The sequence below is a fragment of the Oncorhynchus masou genome, chromosome 31, assembly GCF_036934945.1.
Source record: "Oncorhynchus masou masou isolate Uvic2021 chromosome 31, UVic_Omas_1.1, whole genome shotgun sequence".
Taxonomy (NCBI): domain Eukaryota; kingdom Metazoa; phylum Chordata; class Actinopteri; order Salmoniformes; family Salmonidae; genus Oncorhynchus; species Oncorhynchus masou.
Genome location: NC_088242.1, coordinates 100,056,097 through 100,080,446, shown reverse-complemented (window position 1 = coordinate 100,080,446; position 24,350 = coordinate 100,056,097). Strand labels below are relative to the sequence as shown.

Below are 24,350 nucleotides of genomic sequence, written 5' to 3'. Positions count from 1 at the left end.
GTGCAGCTCAGTTTCCACCTAATTTTGTGGGCAGTGTGCACATAGCCTGTCTTCTCTTGAGAGCCATGTCTGCCTACGGCGGCCTTTCTCAATAGCAAGGCTATGCTCACTGAGTCTGTACATAGTCAAAGCTTTCCTTAAGTTTGGGTCAGTCACAGTGGTCAGGTATTCTGCCACGGTGTACTCTCTGTTTAGGGCCAAATAGCATTCTAGTTTGCTCATTCTAGTTCCAATTTGTCAAGTAATTATCTTTTTGTTTTCTCATGATTTCTCTCTCTCCCCATCTTCCCCCTCCCCTTCCACACTCTCTCCCCCTCCCCTCTCAAATCAAATCAAATGTATTTATATAGCCCTTCGTACATCAGCTGATATCTCAAAGTGCTGTACAGAAACCCAGCCTAAAACCCCAAACAGCAAGCAATGCAGGTGTGCAATGCTCTCTCTCCCCCTCCCCTTCTCCTCTCTCTCCCCCTCTTCCCCCTCCCCTTCCCCTCTCTCTTCCCCCTCTCCTTCCACATTCTCTCCCCCTCTCCCCTCCCCTTCCACACTCTCTCCCCCTCTTCCCCCTCCCCTTCCCCTCCCCCCTTCCCCTCTCTCTCCCCCCTTCCCCTCTCTCTCCCCCTCTTCCACTCTCTCCCCTCTTCCTCCACCTCTTCCCCTCGCTCTCTCTCTCTCCTCTTCCCCTCCCCCCCCTCTCTCCTCTTCCCCCTCTCTTGGCCGGTTTCATCAGCAGAAAACAGAGCCTGGGGGGGGGGGGTGTTAGTGGTAGCCCCCATGGACATGGTAATGTCAGGAATGTGTCCATTTCCTCCTGTAGCAGTGAAACAAAGGGAGTGGAGTGCTTGGCCTGGTGTGTCCCACCTCCCAACACAAGGCCGGTCACACCCACAATGCTCATAGACTGCATTGTGCTGCAACTGCCTCAGTCAAACCAGGCCTAAAACAGGTCTAAACCAGGCCTAATCTCCCGTGGGCAGATTTAGTTTGTAGGCTGAGAGAATCTGCCAGAATTTAACAGGATGCGCGAGATAACGAACACAGAAATTAATTTTACTTCTAGGTTGACAGAGATTAAGCCAGGCCCAATGGCCCATTGATTAACACGTTGAGATGGTTCTAGTGGCCTGTCCAGGTAGTTCACAGGTTCTGATGGTTCTAATGGCCTGTCCAGGTAGTTGACAGAGATTAAGCCAGGCCCTATGGCCCATTAATTAACAGGTTGAGATGGTTCTAGTGGCTCTCTCTCCCCCTCTTCCCTCTCTCCCACCTCTTCCCTCTCTCCCACCCCTCCTTCTCTCTCTCCCCCATCTTCCCCCTCCCCTTCCTCTCTCCTCCTCTTTCTCTCTCTCAATTCAATTCCAGGTAGTTCACAGGTTCTGATGGTTCTAATGGCCTGTCAAGGTAGTTGACAGAGATTAAGCCAGGCCCTATGGCCCATTCAATAACAGGTTCCGATGGGGGTTCCGATGGGGTGGTCGTCTGTCCAGGTCGATGTTCTACTGTGGTAAACTCACTCAATGCCATCGAATGAGTCCCGGAACACATTCCAGTCTGTGTTTGCGAAACAGTCCTGTAGCTTTTAGCATCTGCGTCCTCTGACCACTTCAGTATTGAGCGAGTCACTGGTACTTCCTGCTTTAGTTTCTGCTTGTAAGCATGAATCAGGAGGATAGATTTATAGGTCAGATTTGCAAAATGGAGGGCGAGGGAGAGCTTTGTACGTTCGAAGCATTAACACAGGCTGGCAGTGACTACAGGGCAAAACAGACCAAAAAGACATGGGGAAAATGCTCAACCATTTAAGGTTTAAGACTTAAGTTGATAGGTCACTATAAGCACATACGGTATATTTGTTAATTAAATTGATACTAATCACAACTTCCTCCGAAGTCGGTTCCTCTCCTTGTTCGGGACGACGTTCGGCGTTCGACGTCACCGGTCTTCTAGCCATCGCCAATCCACCTTTCATTTTCCATTTGTTTTGTCTTATCTTCCCACACATCCACGGGACCCAGGGAACAGTGGGTTAACGGCCTTGTTCAGGGGCAGAACGACAAATTTCTACCTTGTCAGCTCGGGGATTCGATCCAGCAACCTGCCAGTTACTGACCCAACGCTCTAACCACTAGATTACCTGCACGAGTGTATATTGTTTTGTGTTGTTAGCTAGGTATTGATGCACTGTTGGAGCGAGAAACATGAGCATATGTCACAACACCTGCAATAACATCTGCAAAATATGTGTGCAGGACCAATAACATTGCATTTGATACAGGCTGAAAGAATGTACGTTGCAACAACAGTTGGCCCTCGACTGCCATCCAAATGAATCAGGATGTAAATACACAAGGAGATGATGATGATGTCTGGGTGTTTCAGACGAGATAAGGATCTAGAGTCCGCAAGTTGAGGCTTGTCATAAACACAATCACTCTAAAGACAAATCCTGGCTAAATGTACATAGTCTATAACTGAAAATCAGATGCCTCCAGGTGTCTCTATATATTTTAGAGGCACAAGTTCCTCCCTTTATCATCCACCAGCATCCCCCTCTCTCAGCCAGGCCATCTGATTCTCGGGCCTAGGCAGCATCCCCCTCTCTCAGCCAGGCCATCTGATCCTAGGGCCTAGGCAGCATCCCCCTCTCAGCCAGGCCATCTGATTCTCGGGCCTAGGCAGCATCCCCCTCTCTCAGCCAGGCCATCTGATCCTAGGGCCTAGGCAGCATCCCCCTCTCTCAGCCAGGCCATCTGATCCTAGGGCCTAGGCAGCATCCCCATCTCTCAGCCAGGCCATCTGATCCTAGGGCCTAGGCAGCATCCCCCTCTCTCAGCCAGGCCAGCTGATTCTAGGGCCTCGGCAGCATCCCCCTTCTCTCAGCCAGGCCAGCTGATTCTAGGGCCTCGGCAGCATCCCCCTTCTCTCAGCCAGGCCAGCTGATTCTAGGGCCTCGGCAGCATCCCCCTCTCAGCCAGGCCATCTGATTCTCGGGCCTAGGCAGCATCCCCCTCTCAGCCAGGCCATCTGATCCTAGGGCCTCGGCAGCATCCCCCTCTCAGCCAGGCCAGCTGATCCTAGGGCCTAGGCAGCATCCCCCTTCTCTCAGCCAGGCCATCTGATTCTAGGGCCTCGGCAGCATCCCCCTTCTCTCAGCCAGGCCATCTGATTCTCGGGCCTAGGCAGCATCCCCCTCTCTCAGCCAGGCCATCTGATCCTAGGGCCTAGGCAGCATCCCCCTCTCTCAGCCAGGCCATCTGATCCTAGGGCCTAGGCAGCATCCCCCTAAGCAGCATGTGTGTGAAGAATGCAGAGCATCTAGGACTAGGGGGTTGGTGTTGGTTAGTCCTGACCAGTGTCCCAAATGGCACCCTATTCTCTATGGGCCCTGGTCAAAAGTAGTGCACTACATAGGGAATAGGGTGCCATTTGTGATGATGATGGTGGAGGAGGGGCTCCCATACAGCAGATGGCAGGGCTGTCACCTCCTCTTCTCCTCTCCTCCTGGTCATGTCTGCTGTGAGGAGAACAATGCATCTCTTCTCTCAGAGCTAACCCTGATTAGGAAGGGGATAAGGGACTGGGGACAGGGGGCAGGGACAGGGGACAGGGGACCCCCAGACAGCTGGCAGGTAGCATGGCTCATGGGGACAGGGGGCAGGGACAGGGGACAGGGGACCCCCAGACAGCTGGCAGGTAGCATGGCTCATACACCTGACTAGCACACACCCCTCACACAAACAGGCATACACCAGCGTATACACACACACACACACACACACACACACACGCAGTCGCAATACCCGCCCCTCTCCATGTACACACAGACACACACTCGGCATCGGCTTAAATATTTACCAGACACGTGCAAACAAAAGACCTTTAAAGAAATAAGGATGAATTGTGCTAACGTCCAGATGACCTGCCTGGTATATGTGCTGCTACATTAATGCTGAAGTACATGCTTGGACATATTGCAGCAACTGTTGTCTGAATTGCAGATGGGTGGTAAAGGACTCTATTTGATCAAGCATCCAATTACCAGACGTGGTGTTGTATTTTATAAAGCCCCCTCATACATTAGCAGTTGTCACCAAGTGTTATAAAGGGATTTCTCAGACTTAACTACTGCATCCTTATGTAATACATGTATCACTAGCCACTTTAACTATGCCACTTTGTTTACATACTCATCTCATATGTATATACTGTACTCGATACCATGTACTGTATCTTGCCTATGCTGCTCTGTACCATCACTCATTCATATATCTTTATGTACATATTCTTTATCCCCTTACACTGTGTATAAGACAGTAGTTTTGGAATTTTTAGTTAGATTACTTGTTGTTTATTACTGCATTGTCGGAACTAGAAGCACAAGCATTTCGCTACACTCGCATTAACATCTGCTAACCATGTGTATGTGACAAATAACATTTGATTTGATTTGATATTACAGCTGTTGATGGTGAAACCCTAAAGGAAAACAGTGGGTCAAATCTATTTTTTCATAGACTATTTCTAGATGTAATTAATAGACTATTTCTAGATGTAATTAATAGACTATTTCTAGATGTAATTAATAGACTATTTCTAGAGTAATTAATAGACTATTTCTAGATGTAATTAATAGACTATTTCTAGATGTAATTAATATACTATTTCTAGATGTAATTAATAGACTATTTCTAGATGTAATTAATAGACTATTTCTAGAAGTAATTAATAGACTATTTCTAGATTTCAATAATAAAATATTGGTGTATGGTATACTATATGAGGAGGTTAGAATGTTATGTAGGTTAAACAAAAGCTTTTTTTAATGAAAAAACATTACCTTCACAATAGCGCCCCAATCTCTTTCTAGTCACAGCATGCTATGTAGCTAATTACTCTATCTCCCCAACTGCTAACAACAACAAAAACGCTTTACATTACACAGGCAGATGTCTCTCTGCTATGTGCATGGTGCTGCTCCGCTCTGACTGCTCCGCTCCGTTTTGCTCTGCAGTTTCCGATTCTACTTGCCCTGCCCCCTTTTCCCCCTGTGCACTTTGCGCTTTGCTCTGCGGTTCTGCTTTTCATCCCTGGGGGACTTGGAGTTCTCTCATTCCAATCATTCCAGTCTCAGCGAACAATCGGCCCTCAGTTATTTAATAGCAGCGCGATCTCTCGCACCGCTCAGTCTGTTGTGAGATCTTCTCAGACGCACACCGTAGCAGCGCGCTCTCTCTCTCTCTCAGAGCAACAAATACTCTGCATAATTTGCAGTTCCACTACATTTTATTAGGATTTTATTCCGTCAGCAAGAAATGTAAACAATATACGCCGTGAACAACTTGCTTCCGTGGTGAGAATGTAAATTGGTAAGAGTTTAATTTAGCTGGTTTTTTTGGGAATGAGTTGCTTTTACGCATGGTGGATAGGTCTGTCAAAGTAGTATTATAGGCGAAAATTCGGGTTTGTTCCTTTTAACTTGATGTGTTATAATAATGTTATAATAATTGTCTTTTAATTCCTCATTACATATATTTTATACTTTTATTTAAAATGTCGGGAAGTCGGCTTTGGTCTGTGATCAAGTCTGAGAGATCATCTGCACTTTATTGACAGTGAGTTTAAATAGTTTTGTTGGGCTATATGTTTTATTTTCCTAGTTGAGACTGGAATGTTATCAGATGTGTGAAAGTCTACCCAGGCTATGTGTGTTGCCTGTAGAGTTTACAGTATTTAGGCCCATGTACACAGTAAGCCTGTGTTATCCACACTGTTTACATTGTAGAGTAAACATACATTTTGTCTTTCAACAAAGCCTCAATGATCTCATGTGATCTCTGTCATACTTCTGTATGTGCAAATAATTTGTACCCCCCCACACACACACACGGAATCTGAGAGGAAACTGTGTAGCTGGCAGCAGGAAATGACTCAATATAATTATATCCAATAACTAAAATATATATATTATTTTTTTCTTCAATACTTCAGGGTTTTGGCCTTTTTCTTTCAAAATAATACCTAGTAATATGATAGACTACCCTGAACTGAATGCAGAGTATCATGTACTAGAGTCCTAGCTCATAGCAAAAGCCCAGAGGAGAATGTTGCAGGGGTTGTATTTGTGCACTAACTTGGTGTTACTATGGAAACAGGGGTGGCAGGTAGTCTAGTGGTTAGAGAGTCGGACCAGTAACCAGAAGGTTGCAAGATTGAATCCCCAAGCTGACAAGGTAAAACAAAAAAATGATGTAGTTCTGCCCCTGAACAAGCCAGTTAACCCACTGTTCCTAGGCCAGTTAACCCACTGTTCCTAGGTCAGTTAACCCACTGTTCCTAGGCCAGTTAACCCACTGTTCCTAGGCCAGTTCACCCACTGTTCCTAGACCAGTTAACCCACTGTTCCTAGGCCAGTTAACCCACTGTTCCTAGGCCAGTTAACCCACTGTTCCTAGACCAGTTAACCCACTGTTCCTAGGCCAGTTAACCCACTGTTCCTATCCCAGTTAACCCACTGTTCCTAGACCAGTTAACCCACTGTTCCTATCCCAGTTAACCCACTGTTCCTAGGTCAGTTAACCCACTGTTCCTAGGTCAGTTAACCCACTGTTCCTAGGCCAGTTAACCCACTGTTCCTAGACCAGTTAACCCACTGTTCCTAGACCAGTTAACCCACTGTCCCTAGGCCAGTTAACCCACTGTTCCCCCGGGTAGGCCGTAATTGTAAATAACAATTTGCTCTTAACTGACTTGCCTAGTTAAATAACAAGTCTTAATTATAAGGCTTTATGTTAAATGCTACCAAATGTATTAGCTAGTTACTTGATTGAGCTAATTCTCTTATTGCTCTTCTATATAGATGGTTTATTAAGAATCCAAAACATCCAACTCTTCAACACATCCATTCACATACTTATTCTCTGATTGACTGAGATGAGAACTGCTGAGGAGTCTTCTGGCACGGTCCTGCACCGTCTAATCCAGGAGCACCTCCGTTACGGGAACTCCACGTACACCAGTACCCTCCTGGCCATCCAGCAGCAGGCCCTGCGTGGAGGCAGCAACAGCAGCGGAGGAGGCGGTACCGGATCACCCCGCTCCTCTCTGGAGAGCCTGACCCAGGAAGAGTCCCAGTTCATCCACATGTCCACCAGACAGGACCCCCAGGGCCAGGAGTACCAGGGGGACTACAAACACTGTGACAGTGACTCCGCGTGTCACCTCTACCAGCTCCACAGACACGGAGAGGAGCTGCCCACCTATGAGGAGGCCAAGGCCCACTCTCAGTACCTGGCCTCGGTAGGAGCCCAGCGGGGCCAGGGGCTTGAGGTGATGGATCACCAGGGAGATGGCCAGTGGGACCTGAAAAGGAAGCACGCCCGGAGCCTCAGTGAGCGTCTCATGCAACTCTCCCTGGAGAGATCAAGGGGAGACATTCAGCCTCTCAGCTCCTCTCACAGTTACCCTCAACTGTCTAATGGCCACTCTGGGCCTGTTGAACACCAGGGGCCAGAGTTTCAGAGGGGACCTCCCCCAGACTACCCCTTCCTGGTCAGGCCTCCTGGATACATGCTCAGCCACTCACAGGAGACACACGGACACTACTACCAGGAACCACCTCCCTCATTCCAATCACAGCACAGGTTAATATGACATACATATACCAATTATGGGTGCCGGACCAGTAATGACACCTTGTTATCTATATGGGATGAATATCCCAGTGCCCCTATGGGTTTTACAACCAAGATGTTGTGAACGATACTGTTTGATACTCGCGTGTCCCTCTCCTCTCCCCAGATATGTACCTTCCCAGCCCGAGGCCGAGGTGGTTCGACACAGTGTCCACTATGGTCCAGAGGTCTACATGAGCCACAGCAACCCCAGTACTCACAACAACACTGGCCAAATGGACCTGTTGAGGGAGAATGAGAAACTAAGGAAAGAGTTGGAGGTGTACAGCGAGAAGGCCGCCAGACTTCAGAAGGTGAGAGACTCCTTGGTTACGGTGTCTTTTGGAATGCATCGTTGAGGTCCTTATCACATTTTTAATTATTTTTAATTTTGTATTTAACCTTTATTTATTTATTTTTATTTAACCTTTATTTAACTAGGCAAGTCAGTTAAGAACAAATTATTATTTACAATGACGGCCTAACCAGGGAACAGTGGGTTAACTGCCTTGTGCAGGGGCAGAACGACATATTTACCTTGTCAGCTCGGGGATTCAATCTAGCAAGCTTTCGGTTTCGGGTTACTGGCCCAACGCTGTAACCACTAGGCTACCTGCCGCCCCATTTAACTTATACAGTCATTCTCATTCATATTTGACATGTACATTTTAGTCATGAGGAGGTGAGGAGGGTGGTGAGGGCTGGGTACTCGGGGATAATTTAAGATACTTATTGAAGAGGTTTCAGATGTTTTAGGAAGATGGGCAGGGACTCTGCTGTCCTAGCTTCAGGGGGAAGCTGGCTTCACCATTAGGGTGCCAGGACAGAGTAGAGCTTGGACTGGGCTGAGAGGGAGCTGACCTCCCGTAGGGGTGGGAGGACAGAGTAGAGCTTGGACTGGGCTGAGAGGGAGCTGCCCTCCCGTAGAGGTGGGAGGACAGAGTAGAGCTTGGACTGGGCTGAGAGGGAGCTGACCTCCCGTAGAGGTGGGAGGACAGAGTAGAGGTTGGACTGGGCTGAGAGGGAGCTGACCTCCCGTAGGGGTGGGAGGACAGAGTAGAGCTTGGACTGGGCTGAGAGGGAGCTGACCTCCCGTAGGGGTGGGAGGACAGAGTAGAGCTTGGACTGGGCTGAGAGGGAGCTGACCTCCCGTAGAGGTGGGAGGACAGAGTAGAGCTTGGACTGGGCTGAGAGGGAGCTGCCATCCCGTAGGGGTGGGAGGACAGAGAAGGGCTTGGACTGGGCTGAGAGGGAGCTGACCTCCCGTAGAGGTGGGAGGACAGAGTAGAGGTTGGACTGGGCTGAGAGGGAGCTGACCTCCCGTAGGGGTGGGAGGACAGAGTAGAGCTTGGACTGGGCTGAGAGGGAGCTGCCCTCCCGTAGAGGTGGGAGGACAGAGTAGAGGTTGGACTGGGCTGAGAGGGAGCTGACCTCCCGTAGGGGTGGGAGGACAGAGTAGAGCTTGGACTGGGCTGAGGGGGAGCTGACCTCCCGTAGAGGTGGGAGGACAGAGTAGAGCTTGGACTGGGCTGAGAGGGAGCTGCCATCCCGTAGGGGTGGGAGGACAGAGTAGAGCTTGGAATGGGCTGAGAGGGAGCTGTTGGCACGTGCCCCTGTTGGCACGCAAAGGCTGTAGAGGTAGGTAGAGAAGTATAAAGTGTGTGTGTGTGTTTGTTTGCCATTGCTGCATATCAGTGAGATTTGCCCTCTAGCTGTGCTTTAGCAGGAATGTGCACAGTGGATGGATCAGAGGGACATTCATTTCTAGTGACAGACAGACACATGTTTACAGGTTATGTTAGTGACAGACAGACACATGTTTACAGGTTATGTTAGTGACAGACAGACAGACACATGTTTACAGGTTATGTTAGTGACAGACAGACAGACACATGTTTACAGGTTATGTTAGTGACAGACAGACACATGTTTACAGGTTGTGTTAGTGACAGACAGACACATGTTTACAGGTTATGTTAGTGACAGACAGACAGACACATGTTTACAGGTTGTGTTAGTGACAGACAGACACATGTTTACAGGTTATGTTAGTGACAGGCAGACAGACAGACACATGTTTACAGGTTATTTCCGCATCTTAAAGTATTGTACATCAGTCAATCCATTCATCCACAGACCTCTACCTTCCCCACATAAACCTCTACCTTCCCCACACAAACCTCTACCTTCCCCACACAAACCTCTACCTTCCCCACACAAACCTCTACCTTCCCCACACAAACCTCTACCTTCCCCACACAAACCTCTACCTTCCCCACACAAACTTCTATCTTCCCCACACAAACCTCTACCTTCCCCACACAAACTTCTACCTTCCCCACACAAACCTCTACCTTCCCCACACAAACTTCTACCTTCCCCACACAAACCTCTACCTTCCCCACACAAACTTCTACCTTCCCCACACAAACCTCTACCTTCCCCACACAAACTTCTACCTTCCCCACACAAACCTCTACCTTCCCCACACAAACCTCTACCTTCCCCACACAAACTTCTACCTTCCCCACACAAACCTCTACCTTCCCCACACAAACTTCTACCTTCCCCACACAAGCCTCTACATTCCCCACACAAACCTCTACCTTCCCCACACAAACCTCTACCTTCCCCACACAAACTTCTACCTTCCCCACACAAACCTCTACCTTCCCCACACAAACCTCTACCTTCCCCACACAAACCTCTACCTTCCCCACACAAACCTCTACCTTCCCCACACAAACCTCTACCTTCCCCACACAAACCTCTACCTTCCCCACACAAACCTCTACAAAGCAATCTGTCAGCCTGTGTGTGTTTTAAAACACATTCAGTTGAAATCACTACTAAAGTTCCTCTTTCAGAGACTGAAATGTCCTCTATATCTCTGGATCCTCCTCCCCCTGTTCTTCCTCCAACTGCTCTTCCTCCTCCCCCTCCGTCTCCTCCTCCCCCTCCCCCATACCTGCCCCTGCTCCTCCCCATTCCCCTGCTCCTCCTGCTCCTCTATAAACTGCTCCTGCTCCTCTATAAACTGCTCTTCCCCCCTGCTCCTCTATAAACTGCTCCTCTCCCCTGCTCCTCTATAAACTGCTCCTCCCCCCCTGATCCTCTATAAACTGCTCCTCCACCACCTGCTCCTCCACCTCCTGCTCCTCCACCACCTGCTGCTCCTCCACCTCCTGCTCCTCTATGCTTCCCCTCCACCTGCTCCTGGTCCTCCTCCCCCTGTTCCTCTTCCTCCCCCTGTTCCTCCTTCCCCTGCTCCTCTACCTCATGCTTCCCCTCTACCTGCTCCTGGTCCTCCTCCACATGTCTCATTCATTCAGTATCCCAGTCTTGTGAGCCCATTGATTCCTTGATTGTAAATCACCCCTCAATTTGTATAGTTAATTGTCAGTTTTCCACCGTCTGACTTTTCACCAGAGTTTTATTGTCACTTTTCCAATGTTGACTTCTGTGTTTCCACCTCTGAGGACCCCCCCTCCCCCCCCCTACTGTGACCACTGGTGAGGATGAGCTATGTTTGAAGCTAGAGACCCTCAGACTGATAGTGTCCTCCTCTTGTGTTTCCTTCCAGCTGGAAGTAGAGATCCAGAGGATATCTGAGGCCTACGAGACCCTGATGAAGGGCTCAGCCAAGAGAGAGACCCTGGAGAAAACCATGAGGAGCAAACTGGAGTCAGAGATCAAGAGACTGCACGACTTCAACAGAGACCTCAGAGGCAAGGCTTCCAGCAGCTAGATGCTAATGCTAACGCAGCTAGATGCTAATGCTAACGCAGCTAGATGCTAATGCTAACGCAGCTAGTAATCAATGTTTTTTGATGGACTTACATAAATAAAGGTTAAATAAAGCTAAAGGGAAGGCTGCAGTGTGCTAAATCAGAGTCACACAGAGTGTTTCTTTCTTAACAAAATCTACTTTGAAACAGAAGTATACACACCTTACACAGGTGGTTATGAAGACACCTGTACCATGTCAGATATAGAGTTGAAATGTATAACATTTTGAGTTTACATCCCAATGTCACACTTTATGCATATCACAGAAGACTGAAATATCACAAAATCGTTTGACATAGAAACATTGTATTTTCGGGCAGTAAAAATAAAATTATTTAAAAAACATTAATAACATTTACATTTACATTTAAGTCATTTAGCAGACGCTCTTATCCAGAGCAACTTACAAATTGGTGAATTCACCTTCTGACATCAGTGGAACAGCCACTTTACAATAACTTTACAATAACTTTCCATCCATGATGGACAAGAGGGCAATTTGGTCATTTGACTGCAGGAAAGCTAGTAACCTGCAGCAAGACTCTTTAGGGGTTTAAGTGTGGCTCTTCCTTCCAACAAGTACTTATAGATCCTAATCGAGCTCCCTCCCTCTCTCTTCCACCTGTAGATCGTCTGGACAACGCTACCAAACAGCAGGAAGTTGAATCGGCAGACAGGAAACAGCAGGTCTTCACCAAACTCCTGGAACAAAGTAAGTAGAGATCAGATGCCAACATGTTAAGAGAGACGAAAGAGGAAGCACTTCTTGTTACATACTTTTGATAATCGGGGAGGCAGCGTAGCCTAGTGGTTAGAGCATTGGACTAGTAACCGAAATGGTTGCGAGATCGAATCCCCGAGCTGACAAGGTACAAATCTGTTGTTCTGCCCCTGAACAGCCAGTTAACCCACTGTTCCTAGGCCAGTTAACCCACTGTTCCTAGACAAGTTAACCCACTGTTCCTAGACAAGTTAACCCACTGTTCCTAGGCCAGTTAACCCACTGTTCCTAGGCCAGTTAACCCACTGTTCCTAGACCAGTTAACCCACTGTTCCTAGGCCAGTTAACCCACTGTTCCTAGACAAGTTAACCCACTGTTCCTAGGCCAGTTAACCCACTGTTCATAGGCCAGTTAACCCACTGTTCCTAGACCAGTTAACCCACTGTTCCTAGGCCAGTTATCCCACTGTTCCTAGACCAGTTAACCCACTGTTCCTAGGCCAGTTAACCCACTGTTCCTAGGCCAGTTAACCCACTGTTCCTAGGCCAGTTAACTCACTGTTCCTAGACCAGTTAACCCACTGTTCCTAGACCAGTTAACCCACTGTTCCTAGACCAGTTAACTCACTGTTCCTAGACCAGTTAACCCACTGTTCCTAGACCAGTTAACCCACTGTTCCTAGACCAGTTAACCCACTGTTCCTAGACCAGTTAACCCACTGTTCCTAGACCAGTTAACCCACTGTTCCTAGACCAGTTAACTCACTGTTCCTAGACCAGTTAACCCACTGTTCCTAGACCAGTTAACCCACTGTTCCTAGACCAGTTAACCCACTGTTCCTAGGTCAGTTAACCCACTGTTCCTAGACCAGTTAACCCACTGTTCCTAGGCCAGTTAACCCACTGTTCCTAGGCCAGTTAACCCACTGTTCCTAGACCAGTTAACCCACTGTTCCTAGACCAGTTAACCCACTGTTCCTAGGCCAGTTAACCCACTGTTCCTAGGCCAGTTAACCCACTGTTCCTAGGCCAGTTAACCCACTGTTCCTAGACCAGTTAACCCACTGTTCCTAGACCAGTTAACCCACTGTTCCTAGGCCAGTTAACCCACTGTTCCTAGGCCAGTTAACCCACTGTTCCTAGGCCAGTTAACCCACTGTTCCTAGGCCAGTTAACCCACTGTTCCTAGGCCAGTTAACCCACTGTTCCTAGGCCAGTTAACTCACTGTTCCTAGACCAGTTAACCCACTGTTCCTAGACCAGTTAACCCACTGTTCCTAGACCAGTTAACTCACTGTTCCTAGACCAGTTAACCCACTGTTCCTAGACCAGTTAACCCACTGTTCCTAGACCAGTTAACCCACTGTTCCTAGGCCAGTTAACCCACTGTTCCTAGGCCAGTTAACCCACTGTTCCTAGACCAGTTAACCCACTGTTCCTAGACCAGTTAACCCACTGTTCCTAGACCAGTTAACCCACTGTTCCTAGACCATCATTGTAAAATAAGAATTTGTTCTTAACTGACTAGTTAAATAAAGGTAAAATAATGAAATGAGTAAGATTTTCTGTGGAGAGAGAGCAGGGCACTGGGCAAGAGAGAGTGTTTTCAGATCTGTTCGCAAGGGTTGTTTTTACAAATCACAGAGCTTTGTGAAACACTTCACCCTGGCATTCTGTGGCAGGCGCATAGTTCTACTAGACTGTGTCTGATATTGATGTGGTCTGTTGTCTGATATTGATGTGGTCTGTTGTCTGATATTGATGTGGTCTGTTGTCTGATATTGCTGCCGTGTTAATGTGGTCTGAGGTCAGAGGTCAGAGGGCAGGCAGGCTAGCGGGGTTATCCCTGCTCTCAGGTCCTGCCTCCCTCCCCGGCCTGCGAACAGAGGTCGGCCTTGGCACTTGAACACCAGCCATTATTCACATCCTTCCACAGTAAATGCGGCTTAGATTCCTGGATTTTTTCTGGTATGTCAGGCTGTTCCGTTCACTGGGAATGCCTCCCTCCCCACTCTGCTGCACATGGCTGCATAGCTGTTGAGCTGCCGAGCGCCCTCCCCTTCCTCATGGGCAACTAATGCAGGGTTTCTATTCCTCACTCACAACACACTGACCCCCTTGATAGATATGTCTCCATCTTTGGGCATTTCTTTACCTCAGTATGTGACGTCAGGTTTACTCTCAACACTATCATCATCTGGCCTGGCAATAATTGTTGTGGTAAAGCTGCACAACTATTATGTAGTGAACTTGGTATTGTATCGGGGGAATGAAGTTTAAATCAGCTTCAAGTGGTCCTTTGTCAGCAGTTATGGATAACGTTCAGCTTGAACAGTCACAGTCCGTTGGCCCTCCAGGAGCAATGATTAATTACCCTTTGAGGAATGCTCTTATTTTGACTGTGAAAATGTCAGTTGGTGAGCCGAAAAGGCGTTTACCTAAAAATTGATGGCCGCGTTTAGTTATTTGTAAGAAATACATTGCTTTTTCATTGTAAGATCAATTACTTGTGTGGCTGGCAGACAAATAACATTACACTTTTGGTTGGCATCTGATAAAAATGAAACTTTTCCCAGTCTGAATGTGTTGCACTAATGTATTTCTTACATCTCTCTCTCTCTTAGATGAGGAACAGCAGCGGGAGGTGCAGCGTCTGCGTGGCTCCGCGGAGGAGTGGCTTCGGCGCCGGGAGGTTCTGGAACAGGCCCTGGGGTCGGCACAGGCCCGTAACCTGGCCCTGGAGGAGGAGCTTAGGAGGAAGAGGGCGTACGTAGAGAAGGTAAAGCGGCTGCAGAGCTCCCTGGGCCAGCTACAGGCAGCCTGTGAGAAGAGAGAGGCCCTGGAACTGAGGCTGAGGTCCAGACTGGAGCAGGAGCTGAAGAGCCTCCGATCAGCACAGGTGAGCAGGAGAGGAGACACATGGTGCGGGCTGTTCAATGTCGGTCCTGGAGGGACTTATTCAGACCTGGGACACCAGCTGGGTGCAATTAACTAGTTGGTAGAAACAAAAACCTGAAGTGTTTTGTCCCTCAAGGACCAGAATTGAACAGCACTGGTATATAAAATGAAACCTTCTGATCCACCTTGACACGTAAAATCGGACAAACCCCTAAGTCTGTACAGTAAACATAGTCTTACAAAACAAAACAACTACATGTTTGTTTGATTTTGTTTTTAAAATTCCATTTCCTTCCACGGTGTCAGTCCCACAGCACGGCTAGCGGTCCTGGCTCCCTGCCCTCTGACCTGAGCTCCATGGTGTCTGTACAGCAGCAGCAGCTGGCTGAGAGAGAAGAGAGGATCCTGGCTCTGGAGGCTGACATCACACACTGGGAACAGAAGTACCTGGAGGAGAGCACCATGAGGCAGTTCGCTATGGACGCAGCCGCCACCGCTGCAGCTCAGAGAGACAGCAGCGCCATCAAACACTCGCCTCGTCACTCACCCAACAACAGCTTCAACGACCACCTGCCATTCAGCCACAGACATCGGGAGATGGAGAACAGGTACAATTTCTGCTTTTAACTTCCTGCTCGCTGAAGGCTACACAGTAACGTCAGTTGGTCTGACCTCAGTTCAGATAGAAATCAACATAGTGATTTGACTGACTTCATATGCAATCGGTGTGTGTGTGTGTGTGTGTGTGTCTGTGTCTGTGTGTCTGTGTCTGTGTCTGTGTCTGTGTCTGTGTGTCTGTGTCTGTGTCTGTGTCTGTGTCTGTGTGTGTGTGTGTGGTGTGTGGTGTGTGTGTGTGGTGTGTGTGTCTGTGTGTGTGTGTGTGTGTGTGTGTGTGGTGTGTGTGTGTGTCTGTGTCTGTGTCTGTGTGTGTGTGTGTGTGTGTGTGGTGTGTGTGTGTGGTGTGTGTGTGTGGTGTGCGTGTCTGTGTCTGTGTGTGTGTGTGTGTGGTGTGTGTGTGTGGTGTGTGTGTGTCTGTGTCTGTGTCTGTGTCTGTGTCTGTGTCTGTGTCTGTGTGTCTGTGTCTGTGTCTGTGTCTGTGTCTGTGTCTGTGTGTCTGTGTGTGTGTGTGTGTGTGTGTGTGTAGAGTCCGAGCGCTACACTCCCAGATCCTGGAGAAGGATGCAGTGATCAGGGTGTTACAGCAACGGACTGGACGGGAGCAGAACAGGCTAGAACAGCAGGCCCTCCGTCCAGCCAGGTCCGTCCCCTCCATCAACACCGAGCAGCAGGACCTCCATCCAGCCAGGTCCGTCCCCTCCATCAACACCGAGCAGCAGGCCCTCCGTCCAGCCAGGTCCGTCCCCTCCATCAACACCGAGCAGCAGGACCTCCATCCAGCCAGGTCCGTCCCCTCCATCAACACCGAGCAGCAGGACCTCCGTCCAGCCAGGTCCGTCCCCTCCATCAACACTGATGGCCCAGTGGAGCAACCCATCCAGGGGAAAGGTGAGCTCTAGGGCCCAAGGTCACAAGTCAAACACTAAGTCTGGGTCCCAAATAGTACCCTATAGTGCTCTACCCAGGGCTCTTCTTAGGGCTCTGCTTAGGGCTCTGCCTAGTGCTCTACTTAGGACTCTAATTAGGGCTCTTCTTGGGGTTCTAATTAGGGTTCTACTTAGGGCTCTACTTATAGTGCTCTACCTAGTGCTCTACATGGGGCGGCAGGGTAGCCTAGTGGTTAGAGCGTTGGACTTGTAACCCGGAAGGTTGCAAGTTCAAACCCCCGAGCTGACAAGGTTCTGCCCCTGAACAGGCAGTTAACCCACTGTTCCTAGGCCATCATTGAAAATAAGAATTTGTTCTTAACTGACTTGCCTGGTTAAATAAAGGTAAAATAAATAAAAATAAACATAGGGCTCTACTTGGGGCTCTACTCAGTGCTCTGCCTAGTGCTCTACTTGGGGTTCTAATTAGGGCTCTACATGGAGCTCTACTTGGGGCTCTACTTGGGGGTCTAATAGGGCTCTACTTAGTGCACTACTCAGTGCTCTGCCTAGTGCTCTACTTGGGGTTCTAATTAGGGCTCTACTTGGAGCTCTAATTAGGGCTCTACTTGGAGCTCTAATTAGGGCTCTGGTCAAAAGTCGTCTACTATGTAAGGACTATGGCAGAGCCGTAGCCAGCTAGCTAACATAGCATCCCTCTCTGTTGGATAGCCGTAGCCAGCTAGCTAACATAGCATCCCTCTCTGTTGGATAGCCGTAGCCAGCTAGCTAACATAGCATCCCTCTCTGTTGGATAGCCGTAGCCAGCTAGCTAACATAGCATCCCTCTCTGTTGGAAGGGGAGGACCATCATCCTCAGTGATTTTCTGAAATGTTTTAAAGAGAGAGAGGGAGAGAGGGATGCTATGTTAGCTAGCTGGCTACGGCTATGCAACAGAGAGGCATGCTATGTTAGCTAGCTGGCTACGGCTATCCAACACTGGTAACTCTTCCAAGTCAAGGTAAAGCTTTTAGTTTTAATAATGTATTGCCACCGGGGTCCGCCGGTGTAACTGCTAAACTGCTTGCTGCTGACTGCAGGATTTTTATTTATTTATTTTACCTTTATTTAACCAGGCAAGTCAGTTAAGAGCAAATTCTTATTTTCAATGACGGCCTAGGAACAGTGGGTTAACTGCCTGTTCAGGGGTCTTAGTAAGGAACTCCCCTCACCTGGCTGTCTAGGTCTCAGTAAGGAACTCCCCTCACCTGGTTGTCTAAGTCTCAGTAAGGAACTCCCCTCACCTGGTTGTCTAGGTCTTAATAAGGAACTCCCCTCACCTGGTTGTCTAGGTCTCAGTAAGGAACTCCCCTCACCTGGTTGTCTAGGTCTCAGTAAGGGACTCCCCTCACCTGGTTGTCTAGGTCTCAATAAGGAACTCCCCTCACCTGGTTGTCTAGGTCTCAGTAAGGAACTCCCCTCACCTGGTTGTCTAGGTCTCAGTAAGGAACCCCTCACCTGGTTGTCTAAGTCTCAGTAAGGAACTCCCCTCACCTGGTTGTCTAGGTCTTAATAAGGAACTCCCCTCACCTGGTTGTCTAGGTCTCAGTAAGGAACTCCCCTCACCTGGTTGTCTAGGTCTCAGTAAGGAACCCCTCACCTGGTTGTCTAAGTCTCAGTAAGGAACTCCCCTCACCTGGTTGTCTCAGTAAGGAACTCCCCTCACCTGGTTGTCCAGGTCTCAGTAAGGAACTCCCCTCACCTGGATGTCTAGGTCTTAGTAAGGAACTCCCCTCACCTGGATGTCTAGGTCTTAGTAAGGAACTCCCCTCACCTGGTTGTCTAGGTCTCAGTAAGGAACTCCCCTCACCTAGATGTCTAGGTCTTAGTAAGGAACTCCCCTCACCTGGTTGTCTAGGTCTCAGTAAGGAACTCCCCTCACCTGGATTTCTAGGTCTTAGTAAGGAACTCCCCTCACCTGGATGTCTAGGTCTTAGTAAGGAACTCCCCTCACCTGGATGTCCAGGTCTCAGTAAGGAACTCCCCTCACCTGGATGTCTAGGTCTTAGTAAGGAACTCCCCTCACCTGGATGTCCAGGTCTCAGTAAGGAACTCCCCTCACCTGGATGTCTAGGTCTTAGTAAGGAACTCCCCTCACCTGGTTGTCTAGGTCTCAGTAAGGAACTCCCCTCACCTGGATGTCTAGGTCTTAGTAAGGAACTCCCCTCACCTGGTTGTCTAGGTCTCAGTAAGGAACTCCCCTCACCTGGATTTCTAGGTCTTAGTAAGGAACTCCCCTCACCTGGATGTCTAGGTCTTAGTAAGGAACTCCCCTCACCTGGATGTCCAGGTCTCAGTAAGGAACTCCCCTCACCTGGATGTCCAGGTCTCAGTAAGGAACTCCCCTCACCTGGATGTCTAGGTCTTAGTAAGGAACTCCCCTCACCTGGATGTCCAGGTCTCAGTAAGGAACTCCCCTCACCTGGATGTCTAGGTCTTAGTAAGGAACTCCCCTCACCTGGTTGTCTAGGTCTCAGTAAGGAACTCCCCTCACCTGGATGTCTAGGTCTTAGTAAGGAACTCCCCTCACCTGGTCGTCTAGGTCTTAATTAAAATAGATAAACCAAAACCCCACAGACACCCGGCCCTCCGTAGAATGAGTTTGACATCCTTCACCTACACTGATTGAAGTGGATTTAACAAGTGACATCAATAAGGGATCATAGCTTTCACCTGGATTCACCTGGTCAGTCGATGTCATGGGAAAAAGCAGGTGGTCCTAATGTTTTGTTTACTCAGTGTAGCTCCTCCCTGAAGAAGAATCTGTAGAATTATGACATCGCCTGTCTTCTTCTTTTGAGTGTTCTGGGCGGAGGGGGGGAGGGGTCATAACGCCTGGAGGAATGTCAGATCTTAAACAGCCCATGTCATTATCTCAAGAGACAACTGCCGGCTGTTCAGTGCGTAGTGTCGCCAGACAGAATGTTAAACTTCCTAAAATAACTACTGTTGGGGAGATATCCCGGTGAGGGACCTTCCTCGATTAGATGATGACATTTTTGTTGTTGTAATAAAAATCCATATACTGTATGTCGTTTCCCCTCTCCGGGATAGCCGCTCTAGGATAGATGTGGCAGGGAAGCTGACAGAGTAGATGTTTGAGCGTGATTGGTTGATCTGGTAATTAACCATCTTCCTCTCGTTGTCTGTGCTCAGACAATTAACCATCTTCCTCTCGTTGTCTGTGCTTGTAGGGAAGAGCCTCTCTGATGACCAGACGGCTGCTGCAGTGTCTCCTCTCTCCCTGCCCCCGCACCAACACCCCTGCACCCCGTTGGCCCTGCCCGCTCTGTTGCTCCTGTCCAAGCCCCAGAGCAGGGACTGCAGCACCCAGTGTGACCGTGATGTCCTAGCCCAGGAGACGGATCTTACAGTGGATCCCACCAGCATGCTAGCACCCTCTGAGACTTCCTCGACCACAACGCCTGCCTCCGGTGTGTAGCCTACTGTTTCCTATTCCTGAAATATTTGTTGTGTTTGTAGAAACAGTTCCCGGGACGCAGAATGAGCTCGGATACCTTGTCACCTATGAGCTCGGACACCTAGTCACCTATGAGTTTGGACACCTAGTCACCTATGACTTCGGACACCTAGTCACCTATGAGCTAGGACACCTAGTCACCTATGAGCTCGGACACCTAGTCACCTATGAGCTAGGACACCTAGTCACCTATGAGCTCGGACACCTAGTCACCTATGAGCTAGGACACCTAGTCACCTATGAGCTCGGACACCTGGTCACCTATGAGCTCGGACACCTGGTCACCTATGAGCTAGGACACCTAGTCACCTATGAGTTTGGAGACCTAGTCACCTATGAGTTTGGACACCTAGTCACCTATGAGCTAGGACACCTAGTCACCTATGAGTTTGGAGACCTAGTCACCTATGAGTTTGGACACCTAGTCACCTATGAGCTAGGACACCTAGTCACCTATGAGCTAGGACACCTAGTCACCTATGAGTTTGGACACCTAGTCACCTATGAGCTAGGACACCTAGTCACCTATGAGCTTGGACACCTAGTCACCTATGAGCTAGGACACCTAGTCACCTATGAGCTAGGACACCTGGTCACCTATGAGCTAGGACACCTGGTCACCTATGAGCTAGGACACCTAGTCACCTATGAGCTAGGACACCTAGTCACCTATGAGCTAGGACACCTAGTCACCTATGAGCTAGGACACCTAGTCACATACAATACAGAGAAAATGACGTGTAGAGTGGAATTACAACGGAACACAGGCTTTATACGATGATGTAATAACAAATAACTTAATCTGTGTGCTGGTTGAAGTGTAACCAGACACCCCAGGGTCACAGCAGACAGGCTGCATCCCAAATGGCACCCTTCCAGGCTCAGAGAGGGGAAGTAGTGGACGTATTCACTCGTACCAGCCAGAGTCACAGCATGTGTCTGTGTGTGTTGGCCACGGAATCACCGTTTAGTCAAGGCCGGTAGCTTCCCAAGTAGCAGACATCACGGCTTGATTGTCTTTGTTAAACGTCACGGCTTGATTGTGGCCCACTGACCCTCTGTCTATGTTGTACTGCTTAACTCACTGTGGAGCTGAAATCCTGCAGTTTTTAATCCATTGTCTAAAACATGGTTATTGTTTTCCTTTCCACCTCAGAGCACTTCCTGGCACCAATCAACACACACCAGGGCTCCAGAAGATCAGACTCAGCAGCAGAAGTGGTGGAAATCCTAATTTAAGAAACGCCGAACTGTGGGATCCGCCGTGGGATGGATGGTGACAACACGGTAGACGACCGAGAGATCCTCATGTCCTGTATGTCCCTCCCAACGAGGAGAAGACAACCTGTCTGTCTGTCTCTGGTCAGACTGACCTCCAGATGGACACTTCCTTTGAAGAAGGACAGACAGTTTGAAGACATGGACATGTTCTCCCTACCTATGTACCTAGCTACCTACCTACCTAACTATCTACCTACCTACCTACCTACCTACGTACCTATCTACCTACCCACCTACGTACCTATCTACCTACCTACCTACGTACCTATCTACCTACCTACCTACCTACGTACCTACCTACCTATCTACCTACGAGGGAAGAATTCAGAACGTACCTACCTACCTACCTACCTACCTACGTACCTACCTACCTACCTACCTACCTACCTACGTAACTATCTACCTACGTACCTACCTACGTGCCTACCTACGTACCTACCTACGTACCTACCTACGTATATACCTACCTACCTACCTACCTACCTACCTACTTACGTACCTACCTACCTATCTACCTACCTACCTACCTACCTACCTACCTACCTACGTAACTATCTACCTACCTACCTACCTACCTACCGACGTAACTATCTACCTACGCATCTACCTACCTACCTACCTACCTACCTACCTACCTACCTATCTACCCACCTACGTACCTAGCTACCTACCTAACTAGCTACCTACCTACCTACCTACCTACCTACCTACCTACCTAACTATCTACCTACCTAACTATCTACCTACGTACCTACCTAACTTTCTACCTACCTACCTAACTACCTATCTACCTACGTACCTACCTAACTTTCTACCTACCTACATAACTACCTACCTATCTACCTACGTATCTACCTACGTACCTACCTACCTACCTACCTATCTACCTACGTACCTACCTAACTATCTACCTACCTATCTACCTACGTACCTACCTATCTACCTACGTACCTACCTAACTATCTACCTACCTACGTACCTACCTACCTAACTATCTACCTACCTACCTACCTACCGACGTAACTATCTACCTACGCATCTACCTACCTAACTATCTACCTACCTATCTACCTACCTACCTACCTACCTATCTACCTACCTACCTACCATCTACCTACCTACCTACCTACCTACCTATCTACCTACCACCATCTACCTGCCTATCTACCTACCTACCTGCCTATCTACCCACCTACCTGCCTACCTGCCTCATCTGTGGACCCACCTACCCATCTACCCATTCTACCCACCTACCTACCCATCTACCCACCCACCTACCTACAGACCCACCCACCTGCCTGCCTAACTATCTACCTACTTCCCACCTACCTACCTACCTGACCTGCCTATCATCTACCATCTACCTACTTCCTACATACCTTCCTATCTACCTACCTACCTACCTACCTAACTATCTACCTACTTCCTACATACCTACCTACCTACCTACCTACCTCCCTACCTACCTCCCTACCTCCCACCTGGACCTGCCTACCTGAACCTACTCCTGTCTACCCACGACATCTGCCATCTACCTATCTACCTACTTCCTATCTACCTACCTACCTAACTATCTACCTATCTACCAACTACCTATCTACCTACCTACCTACCTACCTACCTATCTACCTATCTACCTACTTCCTATCTACCTACGTATCTACCTATCTACCTATCTACCTACTTCCTATCTACCTACATACCTACCTATCTACCTATCTACCTACCTACCTATCTACCTATCTACATACCTACCTACCTACCTACCTACCTACCTACCTACCTACCTACCTACCTACCTAACTATCTACCTATCTACCTACTTCCTATCTACCTACCTACCTACCTACCTACCTACCTACCTACCTATCTACCTACTTCCTATCTACCTACCTACCTACCTACCTACATACCTACCTACCTAACTATCTACCTACTTCCCATCTACCTACCTACCTACCCATCTACCTACTTCCCATTCACCTACCTACCCATCTACCTACTTCCCATCTACCTACCCACGCATTCACCTACTTCCTATCTACCACCTACGTATCTACCTACGTATTCTACCTATCTACCTACCTACCTATCTATCTACCTACCTACCTACCTACCTATCTACCTATCTACTTCCTATCTACCTACCTACCTACCTATCTACCTACTTCCTATCTACCTACCTACCTACCTATCTACCTACTTCCTACCTACCTACCTACCTAACTATCTACCTACTTCCTATCTACCTACCTACCTACCTATCTACCTACTTCCTATCTACCTACCTACCTATCTACCTACTTCCTATCTACCTACCTACGTATCTACCTACGTATCTACCTATCTACCTACCTACCTACTTCCTATCTACCTACCTACCTATCTACCTACTTCCTATCTACCTACCTACCTATCTACCTACTTCCTATCTACCTACCTACGTATCTACCTACGTATCTACCTATCTACCTACCTACCTATCTATCTACCTACCTACCTACCTACCTATCTACCTATCTACATACATACATACCTACCTATCTACCTACCTACCTATCTACCTACCTACCTACCTACCTACCTACCTACCTACGAGGGAAGAATTCAGAAGTGGATCCAGAAGTGTTAGCAGACAGAGCCGAGTGGAGAGCTGCTCTTCGCTGGACCATTTCTCTCTTTTCCACCTAGAACAGTGAAGAGGAACTTTAGTTGTCTGTGTTCTCTAGTGAACCCGCCAGGTGTTACTAGTGGACCTGCCAGGTGTTACTAGTGGACCTGCCAGGTGTAACTAGTGGACCTGCCAGGTGTAACTAGTGGACCTGCCAGGTGTTACTAGTGGACCTGCCAGGTGTACCTATGACAGTCACCTCCAAGGTGCAAGGACAGGAGTCTGCATCGCTGCACAAGCCTGTATGTCATTGGTGTTATGTTTTAATTTAATGTATTTATATTCTTATATTAA

General features: G+C 48.4%; 1 protein-coding gene across 1 annotated transcript; it reads left to right on the top strand.

Annotated features, from left to right (window-relative positions):
* The first annotated feature begins 5,204 nt into the window (after positions 1-5,204).
* Positions 5,205-22,476, top strand: LOC135524816 (angiomotin-like 2a). Its single transcript, XM_064952665.1, has 10 exons — positions 5,205-5,366; positions 6,857-7,640; positions 7,798-7,984; positions 11,254-11,398; positions 12,088-12,171; positions 14,805-15,079; positions 15,385-15,686; positions 16,223-16,584; positions 19,818-20,057; positions 21,261-22,476. The coding sequence occupies exons 2-10, from the start codon at positions 6,931-6,933 to the stop codon at positions 21,341-21,343; spliced, it is 2,388 nt and encodes a 795-aa protein (XP_064808737.1). The 5' UTR covers positions 5,205-5,366; positions 6,857-6,930; the 3' UTR covers positions 21,344-22,476.
* The last annotated feature ends 1,874 nt before the right edge of the window (positions 22,477-24,350 follow it).